Source organism: Molossus molossus, unplaced genomic scaffold (genome assembly GCF_014108415.1).
Source record: "Molossus molossus isolate mMolMol1 unplaced genomic scaffold, mMolMol1.p scaffold_m16_p_21, whole genome shotgun sequence".
NCBI classification, from domain to species: domain Eukaryota; kingdom Metazoa; phylum Chordata; class Mammalia; order Chiroptera; family Molossidae; genus Molossus; species Molossus molossus.
In genome coordinates this window covers 2387925-2407945 of record NW_023425357.1, presented here as the reverse complement: position 1 = coordinate 2407945, position 20021 = coordinate 2387925, and the positions used below count along the sequence as shown (strand labels likewise).

Here is a 20021-nt window from a genome sequence, read left to right as displayed (position 1 = left end):
TTCTCTCTCTCCCTCCCACTCTACCTGAACAAAAAAATGGGAAAATGTTGTCGGGTGAGGATAAAAAAAAAAAAATAAGGATATGTTTTCCACCGGTTTTTACAACAAGAGTGGAAAGGAGGGAGAGGGAGAGAGAGAGAACATGGATGCATCGACTGGCTGTCTCCCACATGACCCCCACCAGGGCCAGGGATCAAGCCTGCAACCCAGTTACGTGCCTTTGACCGGGAATCAAACCCGAGACCCTCTGGTCTGCGGGCGAGCGCCCTAACCACTGAACCACACCGGACAGGGCAGCACCGCTCTTCAGATCTCGCTAGCACAGCCCCCCTACCTAACCCCGTGCGGCCAACCAGCCTGGCCCTGAGCTCGGGCGGTCACCCACCACCTGTGCGGACGTGAGCAGGCACAGGGCGCTCTGATGTGCGAGCAGAAGCTGAAAGGATGTAGGAAGGAGGGAAGAGTCCACGCCGGAGCGCCTGAGAGGGAGCCGGGGAACAAGCAGACACCTTCACGGGGACCCAGCTCCTGGCGCGCCGGAGAGCACGCCGGTGGGGGCTTGCGGAGGTACGAGCTGGGAAGGACGCAGGACACTGACTGTGTGTGCCTGCGTGTGCCTGCGTGTGCGTGCACGTGTGCGCGTGCAGATTCGGGTCCACAGGGGAGGAGTGGCTCCTTCAGCGTCACCAGGAGCCCGGGACGGGGGCAGGCTGAGAGTTCCATGGTTTTGGATCCTGAAAGCCCAGATTTGGTGCCACGGACCGTGAGAGCCATGCAAGGTCTTAGAGGACAGGGGTGATCTCATCGGAGCCCCATGTTCCCATAGTACAGACACGTATTTATAGGGGAGACAGTGCCTTTCTTCAAGGAGACACATTCAGGGAAGGGTGCTTGAGGGAGGAGGGACTGGGGGCAGGGCCCTTGGGTCTGAGGGGAGGGGATGAGGGCCCTGGACTCCCAGACCTTCATTTGGGGTGGGAATAGTGCAACCAAGTTGGGCCTGCAGTAGGGAGAAGTGCAATGTATCCTTCTCTGTCCTCCCGGGAGCAGCTGTCTCTCCATCCAGGTGGCCATGGAGGCTGGGGGAGGGGCCTTTGGCTTAGGCTCTGGCCACCTGTCTCAGTCACCTAGTCTGGGAGTTCCCCCATCTGTCTCCACCCCCCCGCCACCTTGGTCCTCCTCCTCCTCCTCCTCCTCCTGCTGCTCCTCTTCCTCCTCCTCTGTCCACTCCTCCAAGCTTGATCCCCCCTCGTCCTCCTCCCCATCCTCCCCAGACATGCTCCCCAAGCCCCCAGGTCCCCCTCTGTTCCCCTCCAACCCCCAGTCGTCCCCCAGGAAGTTCAGGACAGCCAGTGCGGGGCTCCTCGTCTCAGGATCCAGGTCCAGAAGCCCCTGAAGCAAAGCCAGAGCCGGGGGTGCAAACCTGTCCCAAGGGGGCGGTGGTTGGGGTGGCTGGGGCCTGGTGGTCATCCAGCCAGCAAAGGCCTCGAACTCGGGGTCGGGGGCCAGGGCCACGTCCCAAGGGAAACAGGCCGTGGCGGCGCAGAAGAGAAGCACCCCCAGGCCCCAGGAGTCCAAGGATGGCCGCAAGGGCAGGGTATCGGGGGGCAGCAGGAGACAGAGCTCCGGTGGGGCAGAGGGCAGCGGCCCCGGGGGGGCAGGGGTCGGGCTGCCCTCAGGTCGAGTGAGGCCCAGGTCTCCTAGAGCCACACGGCTGCAGGCGGGGTCAAAGACCAGCACATTGTCAGGCTTCACGTCCGCGTGGACCAGTCCCCGGCTGTGGAGGAAGTCCAGGGCTCCGGCTAGCTGGGCCATCACCCGCTTCACCAGCAGCTCGGGGAGGCCCTGGGGTCAAGGAGAGAAGGTGAAGGTCAGAGTGCCTTGGCCCCTTCTTGATATTGCTTCTTGGGTTTAAGAATCCAGAAACCCAGACCAGTGGCTACCTCTAATGTCCCTGTAACCCCCTCCCAACACCTTCTCCAGATCACCCTCAACCACCACGGGCACCCTCACCTGTACTGCCGTAGACCAACCACAACGGGCACCCTCACCTGTCCTGCCGTAGACCAACCACAACGGACACCCTCACCTGTCCTGCCGTAGACCAACCACCACGGGCACCCTCACCTGTCCTGCCGTAGACCAACCACCACGGGCACCCTCACCTGTCCTGCCGTAGACCAACCACCACGGGCACCCTCACCTGTCCTGCCGTAGACCAACCACCACGGGCACCCTCACCTGTCCTGCCGTAGACCAACCACCACGGGCACCCTCACCTGTCCTGCCGTAGACCAACCACCACGGGCACCCTCACCTGTCCTGCCGTAGACCAACCACCACGGGCACCCTCACCTGTCCTGCCGTAGACCAACCACCACGGGCACCCTCACCTGTCCTGCCGTAGACCAACCACCACGGGCACCCTCACCTGTCCTGCCGTAGACCAACCACCACGGGCACCCTCACCTGTCCTGCCGTAGACCAACCACCACGGGCACCCTCACCTGTCCTGCCATAGACCAACCACCACGGGCACCCTCACCTGTCCTGCCGTAGACCAACCACCACGGGCACCCTCACCTGTCCTGCCATAGACCAACCACCACGGGCACCCTCACCTGTCCTGCCGTAGACCAACCACCACGGGCACCCTCACCTGTCCTGCCGTAGACCAATCACAACGGCACCCTCACCTGTCCTGCCGTAGACCAACCACAACGGGCACCCTCACCTGTCCTGCCGTAGACCTAACCCAAAATTGAACTAGAAGCTCTTTTAACTTCCATCAAACTTGCTCCTGACCCTAATACTCAAAACCATTCCTTTCATTTCTTATTCACCTCCCCTACCTGACTACTCAGATCTCCAGTGAGAACACAAAGCCCATACTTAATTCTGTTCTTCGTCCCATGCTAACCGAGATCCCATCTCCAATTCAGACCCTGCTCTTCACTTCGACAGTCACTTCACCAATTGATTGATACATCTATCCACCCAGCTGGTCAGGCAGCCATCCTGCAGCCTGTCCATCAGACCAGTTTTCCACCCAACAGTCCATTCTAGTTTCCACTCAGCATCCATCCCACCACACAGTCAGCAATTCAATAATTTATGGAGTTATTTAATATCCCAAGTCCATCCATTCATTTCTGCTTTCTTCCCTCCTTCCATCCACCCTTCCTTCCTTCCTTCCTTCCTTCCTTCCTTCCTTCCTTCCTTCCTTCCTTCCTTCCTTCCTTCCTTCCTTCCCTCCCTCCTTCCCTCCCTCCTTCCCTCCCTCCTTCCATCCACCCTTCCTTCCGTCCATTCACCCTTCCTTCCTTCCTTCCCTCCCTCCTTCCTTCCTTCCTTCCATCCACCCTTCTTTCCTTCCATCCACCCACCCTTCTTTCCTTCCTTCCTTCCTTCCTTCCTTCCTTCCTTCCTTCCTTCCTTCCATCCGCCCTTCCTTCTATCCATCTGCCCTTCCTTCTATCCATCTATCCTTCCTTCTTTCCATCTGCCCTTCCTTCTATCCATCTATCCTTCCTTCCTTCCATCCGCCCTTCCTTCTATCCATCTATCCTTCCTTCCTTCCATCCGCCCTTCCTTCTATCCATCTATCCTTCCTTCCTTCCATCTGCCCTTCCTTCTATCCATCGATCCTTCCTTCTTTCCATCCACCCTTCCTTCTATCCATCTATCCTTCCTTCTTTCCATCCACCCTTCCTTCTATCCATCTATCCTTCCTTCCTTCCATCTGCCCTTCCTTCTATCCATCTATCCTTCTTTCCTTCCATCTGCCCTTCCTTCTATCCATCTATCCTTCCTTCTTTCCATCCACCCTTCCTTCTATCCATCTATCCTTCCTTCCTCCATCTGCCCTTCCTTCTATCCATCTATCCTTCCTTCCTTCCATCTGCCCTTCCTTCTATCCATATATCCTTCCTTCTTTCCATCCGCCCTTCCTTCTATCCATCCGCCCTTCCTTCTATCCATCTATCCTTCCTTCCTTCCATCCACCCTTCCTTCTATCCATCTATCCTTCCTTCCTTCCATCCGCCCTTCCTTCTATCCATCTATCCTTCCTTCCCTCCATCCGCCCTTCCTTCTATCCATCTATCCTTCCTTCCTTCCATCTGCCCTTCCTTCTATCCATCTATCCTTCCTTCCATCCATCTGCCCTTCCTTCTATCCATCTATCCTTCCTTCCTTCCATCTGCCCTTCCTTCTATCCATCTATCCTTCCTTCTTTCCATCTGCCCTTCCTTCTATCCATCTATCCTTCCTTCCTTCCATCCGCCCTTCCTTCTATCCATCTATCCTTCCTTCCCTCCATCCGCCCTTCCTTCTATCCATCTATCCTTCCTTCCTTCCATCCGCCCTTCCTTCTATCCATCTATCCTTCCTTCCCTCCATCCGCCCTTCCTTCTATCCATCTATCCTTCTTCCCTCCATCCGCCCTTCCTTCTATCCATATATCCTTCCTTCCTTCCATCCGCCCTTCCTTCTCCATCTATCCTTCCTTCCATCCACCCTTCCTTCTATCCATATATCGTTCCTTCCTTCCTTCCTTCCTTCCTTCCTTCCTTCCTTCCTTCCATTTATCTTTCCACCTTCTTTCCATCCACCCTTCCTTCTTTTTCTCACCCTTCCTTCCCTCCATCCTTTTCTCCATCCATCCATCCATCCATCCATCCATCCATCCTTCCATCCTTCCTTCCACCAACCTTTCCTTCTTTCCTTCCTTCCTTCCATCCATTATACTGGCCATCTATCCATCCATTCACCCTTCCTTCCATCCACCCTTCCTTTTCCTTCCTTCCTTCCTTCCTTCCTTCCTTCCTTCCTTCCATCCGCCCTTCCTTCTATCCATCTATCCTTCCTTCCATCCTTTTCTCCATCCATTCATTCATCCTTCCTTCCTTCCACCCCGCCTTCTTTTCTTTCATCCTCCCCTCTTTCCACCCACCTTTCCTTCTTTATTTCCTTCCTTTATTCCATCCATTCATTACCCCTTCCATCTATCCATCCATCTATCTTCCCACTCTTCCTTCCATCTACCTACCTTCCTTCCTTCCTTCCTTATTCCCTTTCTTCCATCCTTCCACCTTTCTTCCTTCCTTCCATTTATCTTTCCACCTTCTTTCCATCCACCTTTCCTTCTTTTTCTCACCCTTCCTTCCCTCCCTCCATCCATCCATCCATCCTTCCTTCCTTCCTTCCTTCCACCTACCTTTCCTTCTTTCCTTCCTTCCTTCCATCCATTATACTGTCCATCTATCCATCCATTCACCCTTCCTTCCATCCACCCTTCCTTCTCTTTTTCTCCTTCCTTCCTTCCTTCCTTCCTTCCTTCCTTCCTTCCTTCCTTCCTTTCATCTAACCTCTCTTCTTTCCTTTTGTTTATTTCCAATTCTATTTCAAACCCAAAGCCTGTTCCCAAAGATGGCCCCACCCTAATCATCATACTCAAGTCCCCCTGGAATCTCATGGATTCAGTCTGACCTAGTCTCCTTTCTAGAGGAAACCTCATTATAGCCCATCTCCAACGCAATCTGTGTATATATCCTCAGCTAGCTCTGCCTTGCTCTGCGACCCCTTCCATGCCCTTCTCCATACCCATTACCAATCTATAATCAATCCTAAACTCAGCCCACCACTCCACTCATGTCCACACTCCCCACCTCAGTGCTAACTAGAACTCCAACTCTGTCTCCATCCCCACCACCTTCATCAGACCGAATCCACCCTCAATCCCAACCCCAAATCCCTGCCCATCCAAGCTTGTGTTTGGATAAATTAGGGTTAGGGTCATGCATGAAACTGCATTAAGAATTAGAAATAAGGAGGTCATTTGGGGACTTAGGGTGGAGCTAGGTTGGGCACTGACTTGAGGGCCAGGGTTGGAGACAGAAATGAGGTTTGGGACAAAGTTGCACCTGAGATGAACAGTCCCAACGTTGTTCCCTGCCTGCCTCACCGGCTCTTGCAGCATCCCGCTGAGATCCCCATAGGGCGCATACTCCTGGGCGAAGGCGTAGAGCCGGGGGGTCTGCAGGGGTCCTGCCAGGGTCTGCAGCAAGCCTGGGTGTGATGAGACGCAGCGGCCCACACAGAACTCCCTCAGGAAGGTGGTTCTCAGGACTGAGTCTCGATTTAGGAGCTTCAGGGCCACAGCCGGACCTGCCAGGGAGATGGGGGCAGAGGGGGACTCAGGGCACTCTGACCTTGCTGTGTGACCTCAGACAAGTTTCTTGTCCTCTCTGGGTGTATTCTGTTTCTCAGAAGATTACAGAGCTCCTAACTTTCTGAGAGCCCCGATCAAGAAGGGTCCCCCATCAGCTCTTCCCGGGATGCTCCCTGTCTCGGTGGCTTCTGAGAACCCTAATAAGGGGCGTCCTGGCGTCTGCCTTTTGGTGGCTGAACTCACCCCCTTGGCGAGGCCGGGCGAGGAGCACTTGGCCATAGGAGCCTGAGCCAAGCTTTCGGATGAGGCGATACTGGACACGCAGATTCCTCACTGGGGTCACCCTGGTGGCTGTCAGCTCCACGAGCCGTTGGAGGGCTGTAGCTGTGTCCTCCTGCAGCAGAGGGACAGCGGCGGGGAGGGGGTGAGTATGGGACCCACTTGGGAGCACCGGGGGAGATTGGAGGCCAACGCCAGGGCTGATGTGGGGGGTCAGGGGGATAGGGTCACTGTCCCCAGAGAGGAGGGTGAGTCACAGTGACTCACCCGGCCTGAGGCCACCTGTTTTTGTGTCCTGGCAAGGTTAGGGGTGATTGTCTCAGAGACCCCACCCACCGCGATCCGTGGGAGCCCCTAGAAGCCCCCAGCTTCAAGTGGGGCTGCGTCCTCACCCATGGAGCCCCCACTCCACCCGTCTCTCTCTCTCCATCCTCCTTTCTCCCTGTGCTTCCCTTTCTTTGTTCCTGAGGGTATTTCTCGGGGCCTGGGTCTTGCTGTGTGTCCTCGCGTTTGCATTACTCTGGATCTCTGATGTTTCTCTGTTTCCCGGTCTCCTCCTTTCTGTTTCTTTCTCTGTCTCTCTGCATCTGCTTTCTGCCCCTTGCCCCTTCTATCTCTGACTCCGCTTCTCTTTGTATTTGTCTCTTGGTCTCTCTCTCTCTCTCTCTCTTCCTCCCTTGTGTCCCATCTCTCACCTCTGGGTCCCCATCCTCGTGGTTCTCAGGGTCCCTGAGCTCCATCTTGGGGTTGCCTGGTGTCAGCTGGCCCTTGGGCTCCCCCTTGTCTGGGCTCCTTGAAAGGCAGCTGGCCCACTCAAGCCCAATGTGCCCCACAGGTCCAAAGTCTAGAAGCTCATCTGAAGGGGTATGCCTCGGTTTCCCTCGGTGTCTGCCTGAGTCCAAAGATTTCTCTGACTCTCTCCACCTGACCACTCTCTTCTCTTTCACCCTCCGGGTGTCTGTGGGTACTGCGCTGTATTATCCTGTTGATGTCTTATTCCGTCTCTCCTCTTCTTCCCCTCCCTGACCTCCCCACCACCCTCCCTGTCTGTCTTGCCTTCGTTTCAGCTCCCAGGTCTCTGGGGTGGGTCTCCCTGCCCTGTCTCTATTGGTCCCTGGCCCTTTTTTCTTGTCCCGACACAGTCTCCACTGGTGTCGCCGCTGTCTGTGATCAGGGGGCTCCCCAACTCTGTTTTCCCCTCTCCTTCTCTATTTCTCTGGTTCCCCTATGGCCTCCTCTCCCCAGAGCCTCTCCGTCTCCTCTCTCCTCCTGTCTTTGTTCCTGACTCTCTCTCTCAGCCTTTTGTCCCTCCCTTTCTCTGGGCCTGGGACAGGGGTGTGTGTGACAGCTCAGAGACATCCTGTACCCCTCACACCCCTCCCTCACCCCCTCTGACCTGCTGCCCCCTCCCTCCCCCTTCCAAACTTAGACCAGCCTGGAGCCTGGGCTCTAGTCCCAGAACAGAGGGGACAAAACATATTGTGAACCCCCGGTGGCCAGGCCTGACGGCTTCAGGAAAAGGAAGACAAGCCCCTTCACAGCCTTACCTGGGGTGGATAACAGAGCTCGGTGCATTCTGGTTCCTCAGTGGGCTGAAAGTGCTGGTCTCAGGAGTCAGGGAGACCACTCCAAAGCCCTGCAGCACAGCACCAAGGATCCAGGCCTCCAGGCCTCCAGCCCTCCGCCCTCAGACCCAGGGGTCCAGGCCCCCAGCCCCTCCTCCCTCAGACCAGGAGTCCGGGCCCCCAGCTTCTCCTCCCTCAGACCAGGAGTCCAGGCCCCCAGCCCCTCCTCCCTCAGACCAGGGGTCCAGGCCCCCAGCCCTCCTCCCTCAGACCAGGGGTCCAGGCCCCCAGGCCCTCCTCCCTCAGACCAGGAGTTCAGGCCCCCAGCCCCTCCTCCCTCAGACCAGGGGTCCAGGCCCCCAGCCCTCCTCCCTCAGACCAGGGGTCCAGGCCCCCAGTCCTCCTCCCTCAGACCCAGGGGTCCAGGCCCCCAGTCCTCCTCCCTCAGACCCAGGACATGGGAGCTCAGAGACGGTGGGGAAGGTCTTTCCCATGTCCTCATCAGCTGCTCTGAGCCCAGCTTTGGGGAACGGGTGCTTTCCACGCGACCCTCCCAGCCACCCAGTAAAGGTGGGGATTTATCCCCAGTTTACAGAGCAGGAAACTGAGGTTCCGAGAGACAGATCGCCTTACGCCAGGCCAGAGGGGGGCAGAGGTGTCGGCGGGACCTGGGCCAGGCTGACTCACGGCGCTGTCGCCCAGCCGGCTCGATTTTCACTACTACAGCCTGCTATTAATAAAGACAGCAACAACCGTCACCGACACTCTGGAAGGATCCCCGGAAACTGGCTTCAGTGTTGCCCCTGGGCACCCGGGCAGGCGGGCAGGGGGGCGGTGCAGAGGGGAAAGCTCCTTTGCTCTTTGACCTTTGGGAGGTTTGACGGTGCACAGCTGCCAACGTACAGAAGTCAAAAGGGCCCCAGTGAAGGCTCTTGCGCCGCTGACCGGACCTCACCAAAGAGAACTTTGCGCCATCCTCGCGAGATCTGTGTTCTGGGGGTGGGGGTGGGGGTGAAGTATTTTAAAGTAAGTTACAACCTGTGGAACACGGGGGGGGGGGGAGGGGTGAAATGATACACGGCCTGAGGTTTGCTGTAACATATTGCAGCCGGCCCTGGCTGGGTGGCTCAGTTGGTTGGAGCGTGGCCCCAGGCGCCCAAAGGTTGTGGGTTCGATTTCTGGTCAGGGCCCATACCCGCATTGTGGGTTTGATCCACGGTTGGGGTGTGTACATGAGGCAACTGATTGATGTTTCTCTCTCTCTCTCTCTTCTTCGCTCTCTAAAATCAATAAAAACATAACCTTGAGTGAGGATTAAAAAATAATTATTAGAATGAATAAAATACGCCCACAGAAGAAAATGCAAGCTTGCATGGGGTGGGGGATGTCGTGACAAGCACACACGTGCGAGAGTCTAGAATCTAGACCAAGGGGCTTCCCTTTCTTTTATTTTATTTTTATTTTTTAATCCTCACCGAGGTCCCCCCCCCACTGAGTTTTAGAGCGAGTGGAATGGTTGGGGGGAGGAGAAACATGGATGTGAAAGAGACACATTGACTGGTTGCCTCCCTCATGACCCCGACCAGGCCTGGGGATCAAACCTGCAACCCAGGTAGTGCCCTTGACTGAGAATCGAACCCAAGACCCTTCAGTGCTGGGCCGAGGGTTGAACCATTGAACCACACGGACCAGAGCTTCGCTTTCCTTATCGTTTTTGGTTATGCTGGAAATGTTTCATGAATAAGCTCAAAGCGATCCAAAGAAGCTACAGACGTGAGACACTGTCGCCCCAACACCGGGGGTTCCGGCTGTAAAAGGGCCGTGTCCGGCTCAGCCACGACACTGTGAATACCCACGCAGGACGTTAACCCTGCTGAAGACCAGCTGCTGCCCCGTCTGCGTTCAGTTTCCCCCAAGAAGTCCCTGATGGCTGTTGGAGTCCAATCAGTAGCCCCCCCCCTACCTTCTCCATGACTTGAATTTTCCTCCCAACTCTGTTACCAATTCAAAAAGTAAAACCGATGAAACGCTGTGATGATGACTATCCCATGTTAACCAGGTGCCAGGCCTTGGTTTTTGTTTTGTTTTGTTTTGTTTTCATTCATTCAGGACCTTGTGGGGTCCTGCAAACCCCACTCTTGTGCAATGCCGGTGTCCGGTTTACTGATGGGGACACCGAGGCACAGAGAGGCGGGGCCTGGGGCAGCTGCTGGCGGGGGGCAGAGCCAGGGTTCCAAGAGGCTGGGGGGACTCTGGCTGCTCCCTGCCCCCTGGCCAGGCAGCTGAGTGAGGCAGACCCCGGTGCCCACTGGAGCTCAGTTCCTCCCCGGGGACTTGGGCTGCTGCGCAATGCAGGGACCAGAGCCCAAAGGTCAGGCTGCCCAGCGGCCACCTGGGCTCCCGGAAGCCCGGTGGTTGGACCTCTGCAGGCCTGCGCCCTGCACAGCCCGCCCAGTGCGCACACCCACGGAGAGCTCACAGTGATCCCGGGAGCTTTGCATGTCTCCATTTAGCAACGCCACTCTTCAGGGGGTCACCCGGCTTGACCTGGAGAGGCAGGTGTGTGTGGGGAGGGAGGCTCCAGGCCCCGCCCAGCGCGCGCACACCCCTCACTACAGCTGGCCTCCCGCCGCCTGTCCTGTGTCCCCTGCCGGCCAGTCCCGACCGCTCCTCCTGTGACCCCTCCTGGCTCTCCCCCTGGCCACTGTCCCGCTGCCTGTGTGCCTCAGTCTCCTCCTTAAGCACCGGGGGTCACTTCAGCTCCTACCTAGAGAGTTTGTTAAAGAGACGTGAACATCCACAATGTCATCAGTCCTAGGGTCAATAATTAAAAAAATAAAATAAAATAAAATAGAATAAAATAAAATAATAAAAATCTCTGTACTATATTATATTACCTCGCTTTATTGCACTTCACAGGCATTATGCTTTTTAAATCCTCACCCCAGGATACTTTTCCATTTATCTTCAGATAGAGTGAGAGGGACAGAGAGACAGAGAGAGAGAGAGAGAGAGAGAGAGAGAGAGAGAGTTGCCCCCTGCGCGGGGGTCGGGGACCGAACTGCAAACAAGGTCAAGCCTTTACAGGAACCAAACCCCCGACTCTTTGGTCCAAGGGCCAACACTCTAATCACTGAGCCAAACCGGCCAGGGCATGTTTTTCTTTTTTCCCCCAAACTGAAGGCAAGACCTTCCAGTAGCAAAAACTATAATCCTTTTTATTGCTGCGGCCTGGAACCAAACCCCAATATCTCCGAGGTCTGCCTGTGTATAATATATGCATATAATATGATAATGAATGTGATCTACATTACCTTGTATATAATTATATTATGTATTCTCTTTATAGATAGCAGGGCATATACAGGGTGGGGCAAAGGGAGGTTTACAGTTGTTCGTATGGAAAATAACACAATAATTAATGAATAATAATACAAGAATAGCCCTGGCTGATTTTGTTCAGTGGTTAGAGTGTTGGCCTGCAGTCTGGAGAGACCCGGGTTCGGTTCCCGCTAAGGGCACGTGCCTCGGTTGCAGTTTGTCCCCGGCCCTGGTTGGTCGTGTGGGAGGCAACCACTCGATGTGTCCCTTCACGTCGATGTTTCTCTCTCTCTCTCTCCCCCTCCCTCTATCTGAACAAAATATCGAAAAATGTCCTCGGGTGAGGATAAAAAAAAAAAAATAATAATAATAATAATAATAATACAAGAATAAACTATGTTTTGCATACTCACAACTGTAAACCTACTTTTGCCCCACCCTGTATTTTATGTTATTTATATATTTTTCAAATACATCTAATGAATGAAATATATACTGAAAGATCGCATTAATAAATTAACACACATCAAAGACTATGAGGTTGACAATTCAAATCACCGTCTCTGCCGCCTCATCCTTGGGCTGAAAAAAAGATGAGAAAAGGAAGAAAAAACACAGAAATGTAAAGTTCAGCATAGGAAACACAGTCAATAATATTGTGATAGCCATGGATGGGGCTGTGGGGACTCGGCCTATCGCGGGATCACTTTGTAAGTTACGTACATGTCTAACCACTCCACCGCACACCTGACACTAATGTAAGATTGAAGGTCAACTGCAATTAAAAAATATATTTAAAAACCTTTTTAAAGAAACAAAGCAGCCCTGGCAGGGTGGCTTGGTTGGTTGGAGCGTCGTCCTGACCAAAAGGTTGCAGGTTCCATCCCCAGTTGGGTGCATATGGGAGGCAACCCATCAATGTTTCTCTCTCTCTCTCTCTCTCTCTCTCTCTCTCTCTCTCTCTCTCTCCCCCTCCCCCCCCACCCTTCCTCAGGCAAGGAATATATATATCCCAAATACTATGAGTCCCTACTTGGCCACCACCATTTAGCTGAAGAAATATAGGTTTTCAAACATAATCAGAATACTCTCCAAAACCCTTACCTTCCCAGAAGTAACCACTGTCCTTAAGGAGGTGTCTGATATTTTTTAAATGCTCTTGCTACAGCCCTGGCCGGTTTGGCTCAGCGGTTAGAGCGTCGGCCTGTGGTCCCGAGAGACCTGGGTTCGGTTCCCGCTAAGGGCATGTACCTCGGTTGCAGTTTGTCCCCGGCCCTGGTCGGTTGTGCGGGTGGCAGCCACTCGATGTGTCCCTTTCACGTCGATGTTTCTCTCTCTCTCTCTGTTCCTCTCTCTCCCTCCCACTCTATCTGAACAGAAAGTGGAAAAATGTCCTCGGGTGAGGATAAAAAAAAAAAAAAATGCTCTTGCTACAGACCTGGCCAGGGTGATTCAGTGAATAGAGCACTGAAGAGTCACGGGTTTGATTCCCGGTCAAGGGCACGTACCTGGGTTACAGGTTCGATCCCTGGCCCCGGTTGGAACACAAGTGGGAGGCAACCAATTGATGTGTCTCGCACATCGGTCTCTCTCTCTCTCTCTCTCCCTCTCTCTCTCTCTCTTCCCCCTCCCATCTCCACTCTCTCTAAAAAATAAAATCAATGGGGAAAAAAATCCTCGGGTGAGGATTAACAACAACACAAAAATGCTCTTGCTACATATGCATAAACCCATAACCGCAATAGAGTGTTGCCTTGCATGTCATTAAACGCTGTATAAATAGCATTACGTCTGTGACCTTCCGCACCTGCCTTTGTCCTCATTAGTGCAGCACTGTGTGAGTTGGTTTCTTTCTCGTTGTGACATGAAGTCCAAGTTGGACACGCTGCATTTTATGGATTCGTACTTCCGATGACGGACATTGTATTTTTCTCCACCAGTCTGCTCTTACAAACGGGGGCACAAAGACTACTCTGGTGCATGTTGATTTGTGCTAAGTGGGCCACTCTCGGGGCCTTGGTCTCGATGGGAATTCCAGGGCCCAAGAGAGAATGTGCGGCTTCCTTGGCCCCTCCCGTGCGGCTCTCCATGGTGGTTCTCTCTGGCGTGGACTTTTTATTTTTACTCTTTGAGTTCACAGGTCCCTTTGAGGATCTGAAGAAAGCTAGAGGCGTGCAGAGTCGGACACAGAAGCAACTCGCCAGGCAGGCGTGGCTTCCAGCCCTGGCCACGTGGCCAGTCCTAATTGAGATGTGAGCATAAAATAGACCAGGGATTTTAACAACTTAACACGAAAAAGAGAATGTAAGCTATCTCCCTGATGGTTCTTCTATTAATTACACGAGGACACGATGTTTCAGATACACAGTCGATGTCCGTAATCACGGATCCCCTGTCTGCAAACTGGCTGACACACATGTTCCCAGCCCGGGAGGAATGAGATGACACCCCGCCTCATTTCCACTGTCACCCTGCCCCGTCTCCACTGTGACCCTGTGAACACACAGCTGGGGAGCACCATGTGTGGTCCTTCATGTGGGTGGTTTGTAGGCATTTTTTAAAAAGATATTTTGTCGATTTTTAGAGAGAGAGGTAAGGAAAAGGAGAGAGAAACATTGATGTAAGAAAAAATCATCAATCGGCTGCCTCCTGCACACCCGCTACTGGGAATTGAGCCGGAAACCCGGGCATGTGCCCTGATGCGGGATCGAACCGGTGACCTTTTGGCATGTGGGACAATGCTCAACCAACTGAGCCACTTGGCCAGGGCTCACCTGGTTCCTTTTTGATGTTTCAGAGCCACCTCTGGGCTCCACTTTGTCACCCCTGTTAGAACAGGTAACACCCAGCATTCCATTAAAATGGAAATAGGATCTGACAGCCACCATCTGGGGATCACAGAGCAGACCTGCTGGGTCTCTCTAGGATTCTGGAGACCTGGGCTACGAATCGTCACATTGCCCTGGTCAGTTTGGCTCAGCGGTCAGAGCGTCGGCCTGCGGTCCAGAGAGACCCGGGTTCGGTTCCCGCTAAGGGCACGTACCTCGATTGCGGTTTGTCCCCAGCCCTGGTTGGGTTGTGCAGGTGGCAACCACTCGATGTGTCCCTTTCACATCGATGTTTTTTTCTCTCTCTCTCTCCTTCCCACTCTGTATGAACAAAAAATGGAAAAATGTACTCGGGTGAGGATAAAAAAAAAAAGAATCGTCACATTATCTAAGGCCACTGGGTTGCAGGCTGAGGCCCTGGTCCCACTGTCACCTCTGGGGGGGAGGGGTGCCCTGCCCACCACATCCAAAGGCATCTTTTTTTTTTTTTGGTACGTGCCCCTAGCAGGAACGAACGGAGGACTCTCTGGTCCGCAGGCCGGCGCTCCAACCGCTGAGTCACACCGGCCAGGGCAAAGGCGTCTTTCTAACAGAGATGTTTGTCTCTCACCTTCTCAGGAGCCTCTTGTGGCTCCCCACTGCCCCGAGACGGAGTCCACACGGGCCAGCCCGGCCTTTGAGCCCTTCCGGAGCTGGCACACGCCGGGCTGGCCGTCTCACCCGACACCCCGGTCACGCGGAGGGACGCGCAGCTGGGCCCGCTGGACTCCAGCTCCCTGTCCTCGGGAAATGTGTGCTCCACGGTGAGACTGACGGATGGCCCGGCGAAGTGCACTGGGAATGGCTCCTAAATCCCGCCTGATTAAGCATCATTACAGCGGGTGTTTACTGAACTCTCTGTCTCCGCAGCCCTGCGCTAATCCGCACCGCGGCCCTATTCTTAGCTCCATTTCATAGTTGAGGAAAGGGACACGCATGCAGCTCAAATCTCTTGCCCAGTGTCCCGATTCGGGTCACCAGCAGAGGTGGGACTGGAACCCCAGCGTTGGCTCCCCACTTCACACCCGCAGGGCCTCTCTGTGCGGTTCAGGTGTGGGAAGGCCCGGAGCAGGGACAGGCCTACGACCGGGTTGCTGACCGCTTCGGTGTCCGTTCAGGTTCAACGCACACTTCCTGGGGTCTGAGCTGGGGGAAGGCACGCAGACAGGGCTGGCCCCCGCCCCGGGGGAGTCCCAGAGGGACAAGGAGCCGGCCGTCGTGAAGTAGGGGGCTCCCCGTTCCCATGGAGGTGATAAAGTGGAGCCCACGGGTGACTGAGGAAAGTGCTCATGGGACGGCAGCTGTGAGGAAGAGGACAGTCATGGGTGAGATTCGAATGAAAAGGAAACAGTAGTTGCCCTGGCTGGTGTGGCTCAGTGGTTAGAGTGTCAGCTGAGCACCAAAAGGTCGAAGGTTCAATTCCCGGTCAAGGGCACGTACCAGGGAATGTACAGGAGGCAACCAATCAATGGGTGTCTCTCTCACATTGATGTTTCTCTCTCTCTCTCCCTCCCACTCTCTAAAAAAAATAAAGAAATCAATGGAAAAATTATCCTCGGGTGAGGAGTAACAAAAGAAACAAGCAAACAGAAAGCGAACATTAGACCCTGGCCAGTTTGGCTCAGCGGTTGAGCGTAGGCCTGCGGACCAGAGAGTCCTGGGTTCGGTTCCCGCCAGGGGCACGTACCACAAAAAACAAAAACAAAACAACAAACGAACATTAGTTAAAACACCTATCTGCTCGCGATGATGCATCAAGAGTCTGGGGACAGAGCTGAAGAGCAGAGCCAGCACCCCGTCCCCCAGGCAAACCTCAGACACAGGCAGCCATTGGAGTGCCCAGGACTGTAGGGGCCTGGGGGTGGTGGTGGAGGGTTTGATGCCTAAGGGGTGTGGTGCTTCTTTCTGGGGTGATGGGGACATTCTAAAATTGATTGTGGTGATCGGCAAACAGCTCTGTGGCCACACCCAAAGCCACGGAGTCGGACCCTTTAAATGGGTGAGTTGTGTAGTTATGGGCATTAGATCTCCGTCAAGCTATAAAAAAAAGATCTCTGTCACTAGTGAGAGGCAGAGGGGTTAGATGCCTGGATCATTTCAACAGCCCCCCCCCCCCAATGTAACACAATTATTCTCAGTAATAGTCATGGAATGACCATCAGCATCATTTTCTTGATTCACGCTTTTTATTTCTTTTTTAATGAATGAATACATACATATATATATATATATATATATATATATTTATTTATTTATTTATTTTTTTATCTTCACCCAAGGACATTTTTCCATTTTTTTGTTCAGATAGAGTAGGAGGAAGAGTGAGAGAGAAACAGCTACGTGAAAGGGACACATCGAGTGGCTGCCACCCACACGACCCAACCAGGGCCGGGGACAAACTGCAACCAAGGTACATGCCCTTAGCGGGAACCGAACCCGGGTCTCTCTGGACCGCAGGCCAACACTCTAACCACTGAGCCAAACCGGCCAGGGCTATTTTTTATATTTTTTACAGAACTTTAAAAAATATATATATATCTTTCTTTCTTTCTTGATTTTAGAGAGAGAGGAAGGGGGGAGAGAGAGAGAGAAACATCGATGAGAGAAAACATCCATTGGCCAACTCCTACATGCCCCGCAATGGGGATCGGGCCCACAACCTGGGCATGTGCACTGACCAGGAATCGAACCTGAGATCTCTTGGTGTATGGGTCGACGTTCAACCACTGAGCCACACCAGCTGGCCGGGGTACTACATTTTTCTCATTGATTTTAGAGAGAGTGAGAAGAGAGAGGAAGAGAGAGAGAAGCATTGATCAGCTGCCTCCTGCACGCCCCCTAGTGGGGATCCAGCGCGAAACCCAGGCATGTGCCCCCACCAGGAATGGAAATGGCAACCTTTTGGTACATGGGATGAGGCTCAACCAACTGAGCCACACCAGCGGGGCCATTTCATTTTTTAGAGCAGTTTTAAGTTCACAGCAAAGTTGCAAGGAAAATACAGAGATTTTCTATATCCCCCACCCCTCCCCATACACAGCCCACCCCATTATCAACACCCCCACGGGGTGGTACATTGTGACACGTCATTGTGACCCCAAGTCCATAACCAACATTAGGGTTCACTTGGTGTCCATTCTGTGAGTTTGCACAAATGTGCAGTGACATGTATCCACCATGACAGCATCAGGCCGAGTAGTTTCACTGCCCTGAAGATACTCTGTGCTCCACCTGTTCATCCCTCCCCTCCCCCCAGCCCCTGGCAACCACCACCGTAGCAGCAGCTGAAGGCGGCACCCCCTTATTAGCTCACGGTTTCTGTGAGTCAGGAGCCCAGGCAGGCACAGATGGGGTCTGCACTTGGGATCAATTGTGAGGCTCCCATTTTGTCAGTGGCTGTCAGAGGCTGCCTGCATTTCTCACCATGTGATGGCTCCTCCAACCCTTCACCCCAGCCTCAGCCCCAGCCTCGCTTCATAACCAGCGAGGGAGCCTGGCCAGGGTGGTGCAGCTGGTTGAGCACCGTCCCATGTGCACCAAGAGGTCTCCAGTCCAGTATCCAGTCAGGATACAGTCTTGAGTTGCAGGCTCAGTTCGCAGTAGGGGGTGTGAAGGAGGCAGCAGAGGGGTGTTTCTTTTTCATCCATGCTTCTATCTCTCTCTCCCTCTCCCTTCCTCTCGCCCTAAAACCAATAAAAAATATATATATACATATATATATTTTTTTATCCTCACCCGAGGACACTTTTTTCCATTTTTTGCACAGATAGAGTGGGAGGGAGAGAGAGGAAGAGAGAGAGAGAGAGGGAAACATCGATGTGAAAGGGACACATCGAGTGGCTGCCACCCGCACGACCAACCAGGGCCGGGGACAAACTGCAACCGAGGTACATGCCCTTAGCGGGAACCGAACCCAGGTCTCTCGGGACCGCAGGCAGACGCTCTAACCGCTGAGCCAAACCGGCCAGGGCTAAAAAATATTTTATTATTTTTTTTTTTTTTATCCTCACCCCAGGACACTTTTTCATTCTTTGTTCAGATAGAGCAGGAGGGAGAGAGAGAGAGAAACATCGATGTGAAAGGGACACATCGAGTGGCTGCCACCCGCACGACCAACCAGGGCCGGGGACAAACTGCAACCGAGGTACATGCCCTTAGCGGGAACCGAACCCGGGTCTCTCCGGACCGCAGGCCAACGCTCTAACCGCTGAGCCAAACCGGCCAGGGCTAAAAAATATTTTTTAAAAATGTTTTTAATCCAGTGAGGGAAACTCTTCATCCCCTTAAATTCCCCCTCACACGTCCAATCGCTCTCTCTGTCTTGTTTAAAGAGTCGCTTGATGCCCTGGCCGGTTTGGCTCAGCGGTTAGAGCGTCGACCTGCGGTCCAGAGAGACCCGGGTTCGGTTCCCACTAAGGGCATGTACCTCGGTTGCAGTTTGTCCCCGGCCCTGGTTGGGTCATGCGGGTGGCAGCCACTCGATGTGTCCCTTTCACGTCGATGTTTCTTGTTCTCTCTCTCTCTCTCCTTCCCACTCTATCTGAACAAAAAATGGGAACATGTCCTCGGCTGAGGATAAAAAATAAAATAAATAAAGAGTCGCTTGATTAGGCCAGGCCCACAAAGGTCATCTCTGTCGCCTAGAGTCCACTTGAACTCCACAAATATTTGCTGCCACTCAGCCAGGGCTCAGATGCCCATCGGATGGGAGAACGGGGCGGGGGGGAGGTGCGTGTGTATCAGGAGGCGGGGATCTTGGGGTCGTGGTAGAATTCTGCCTGCGAGAGAGAGGACAGGAGGGCCCGCTGAGGGTCATTCAAGGGCAGGCCTGAGGGAAGGGGGGTCATCCCAGGCAAAGACAATTGTCCACCCAAGGCCGTGAGATGAGCGCTTGGCCTGTGCCGGGGACGGACAGTTGCTGTGCAGATGGGACCGGCTAATGCGCACGACGTGCCTGGCACTGGAGAATGGGCGCGATGATGAATAGTAGCTCCAGGCACTATCCCGCCAAAGAAGCCGGGACGCGGCCCAGCTTGCTCTCTCTCTGCCCTTCCACCTCCGGGGACCTTGGGTGGGGCACTCCCCTCACTCTGCTTCCACATCTGGTTCCGTGGACACCCCCTCATCCCTCGTTGAGTCAAAAGAGCTGACTGGGAGGGGGCACAGCTTGGGCCACGGCCCAGAGGTGGTAAAGGAGGGCGGTTGGGGCTCAGGCAGCTGGCTGAGTGGCAGCAAATATTTATGGAGCTCAAGACCGTGCCAGGCGCAGCGCTGGGTGTGGCAAGATAAGGAGGCCCCAGGATTTGGCCTCTGAGGCTGAATTCCAAACCACTGGCCCAGGAGGCTGGGAGGAGGGGAGGGCGGTGCTGTGGGCCTGGAGCCCGGAAGCTCTGCTTGGGGGGATGTCCACGGGCAGGCGGCTGTCCCTGGGAGCCCCGGAGCCCCTTCAAAGGAGTCTGGGGGCTCTCCCCATCCTGGGAGCAAGCCTATGCTTTCCTTCCCTCTCGGGCATGCATCTCCTGAACTCTAAAGGCCCCTACAGGACTTGCAACCAGGGGAGCAATGGGCAGCACCAGCTTGTCCCAGGCCCGCCCCCTGATCCTGTCTTCAAGGCCCCTTTCCTCTGACTTCCCAGCGAGCTGACAGCAGCTCAATGCTGTCATTGTGACTTTTGTTTCACTGGAAGCCAAACAGCTCGCCGAGGCTCTCTCTCTCTTTGCTCTCCCCCATTGCTTCTTGTATCCCAGGCTCTTCCTTTGTTTCACTGTATGCAGCTGTTCCAGCTCCTGATTCCCAAACCCAGCTCCCTAGCTCATG

The 20021-nt window shown here is 54.1% G+C and overlaps 1 protein-coding gene across 1 annotated transcript; it reads right to left on the bottom strand.

Annotated features, from left to right (window-relative positions):
* Window positions 1-863: 863 nt before the first annotated feature.
* Window positions 864-7191, bottom strand: SBK3 (SH3 domain binding kinase family member 3). Its single transcript, XM_036274927.1, has 5 exons — window positions 7147-7191; window positions 6416-6566; window positions 5966-6168; window positions 1205-1845; window positions 864-927 (listed from the first exon to the last, which is right to left on the bottom strand). Exons 1-5 carry the CDS (start codon window positions 7189-7191, stop codon window positions 864-866), a joined length of 1104 nt encoding a protein of 367 aa, XP_036130820.1.
* Between the last annotated feature and the right edge of the window lie 12830 nt (window positions 7192-20021).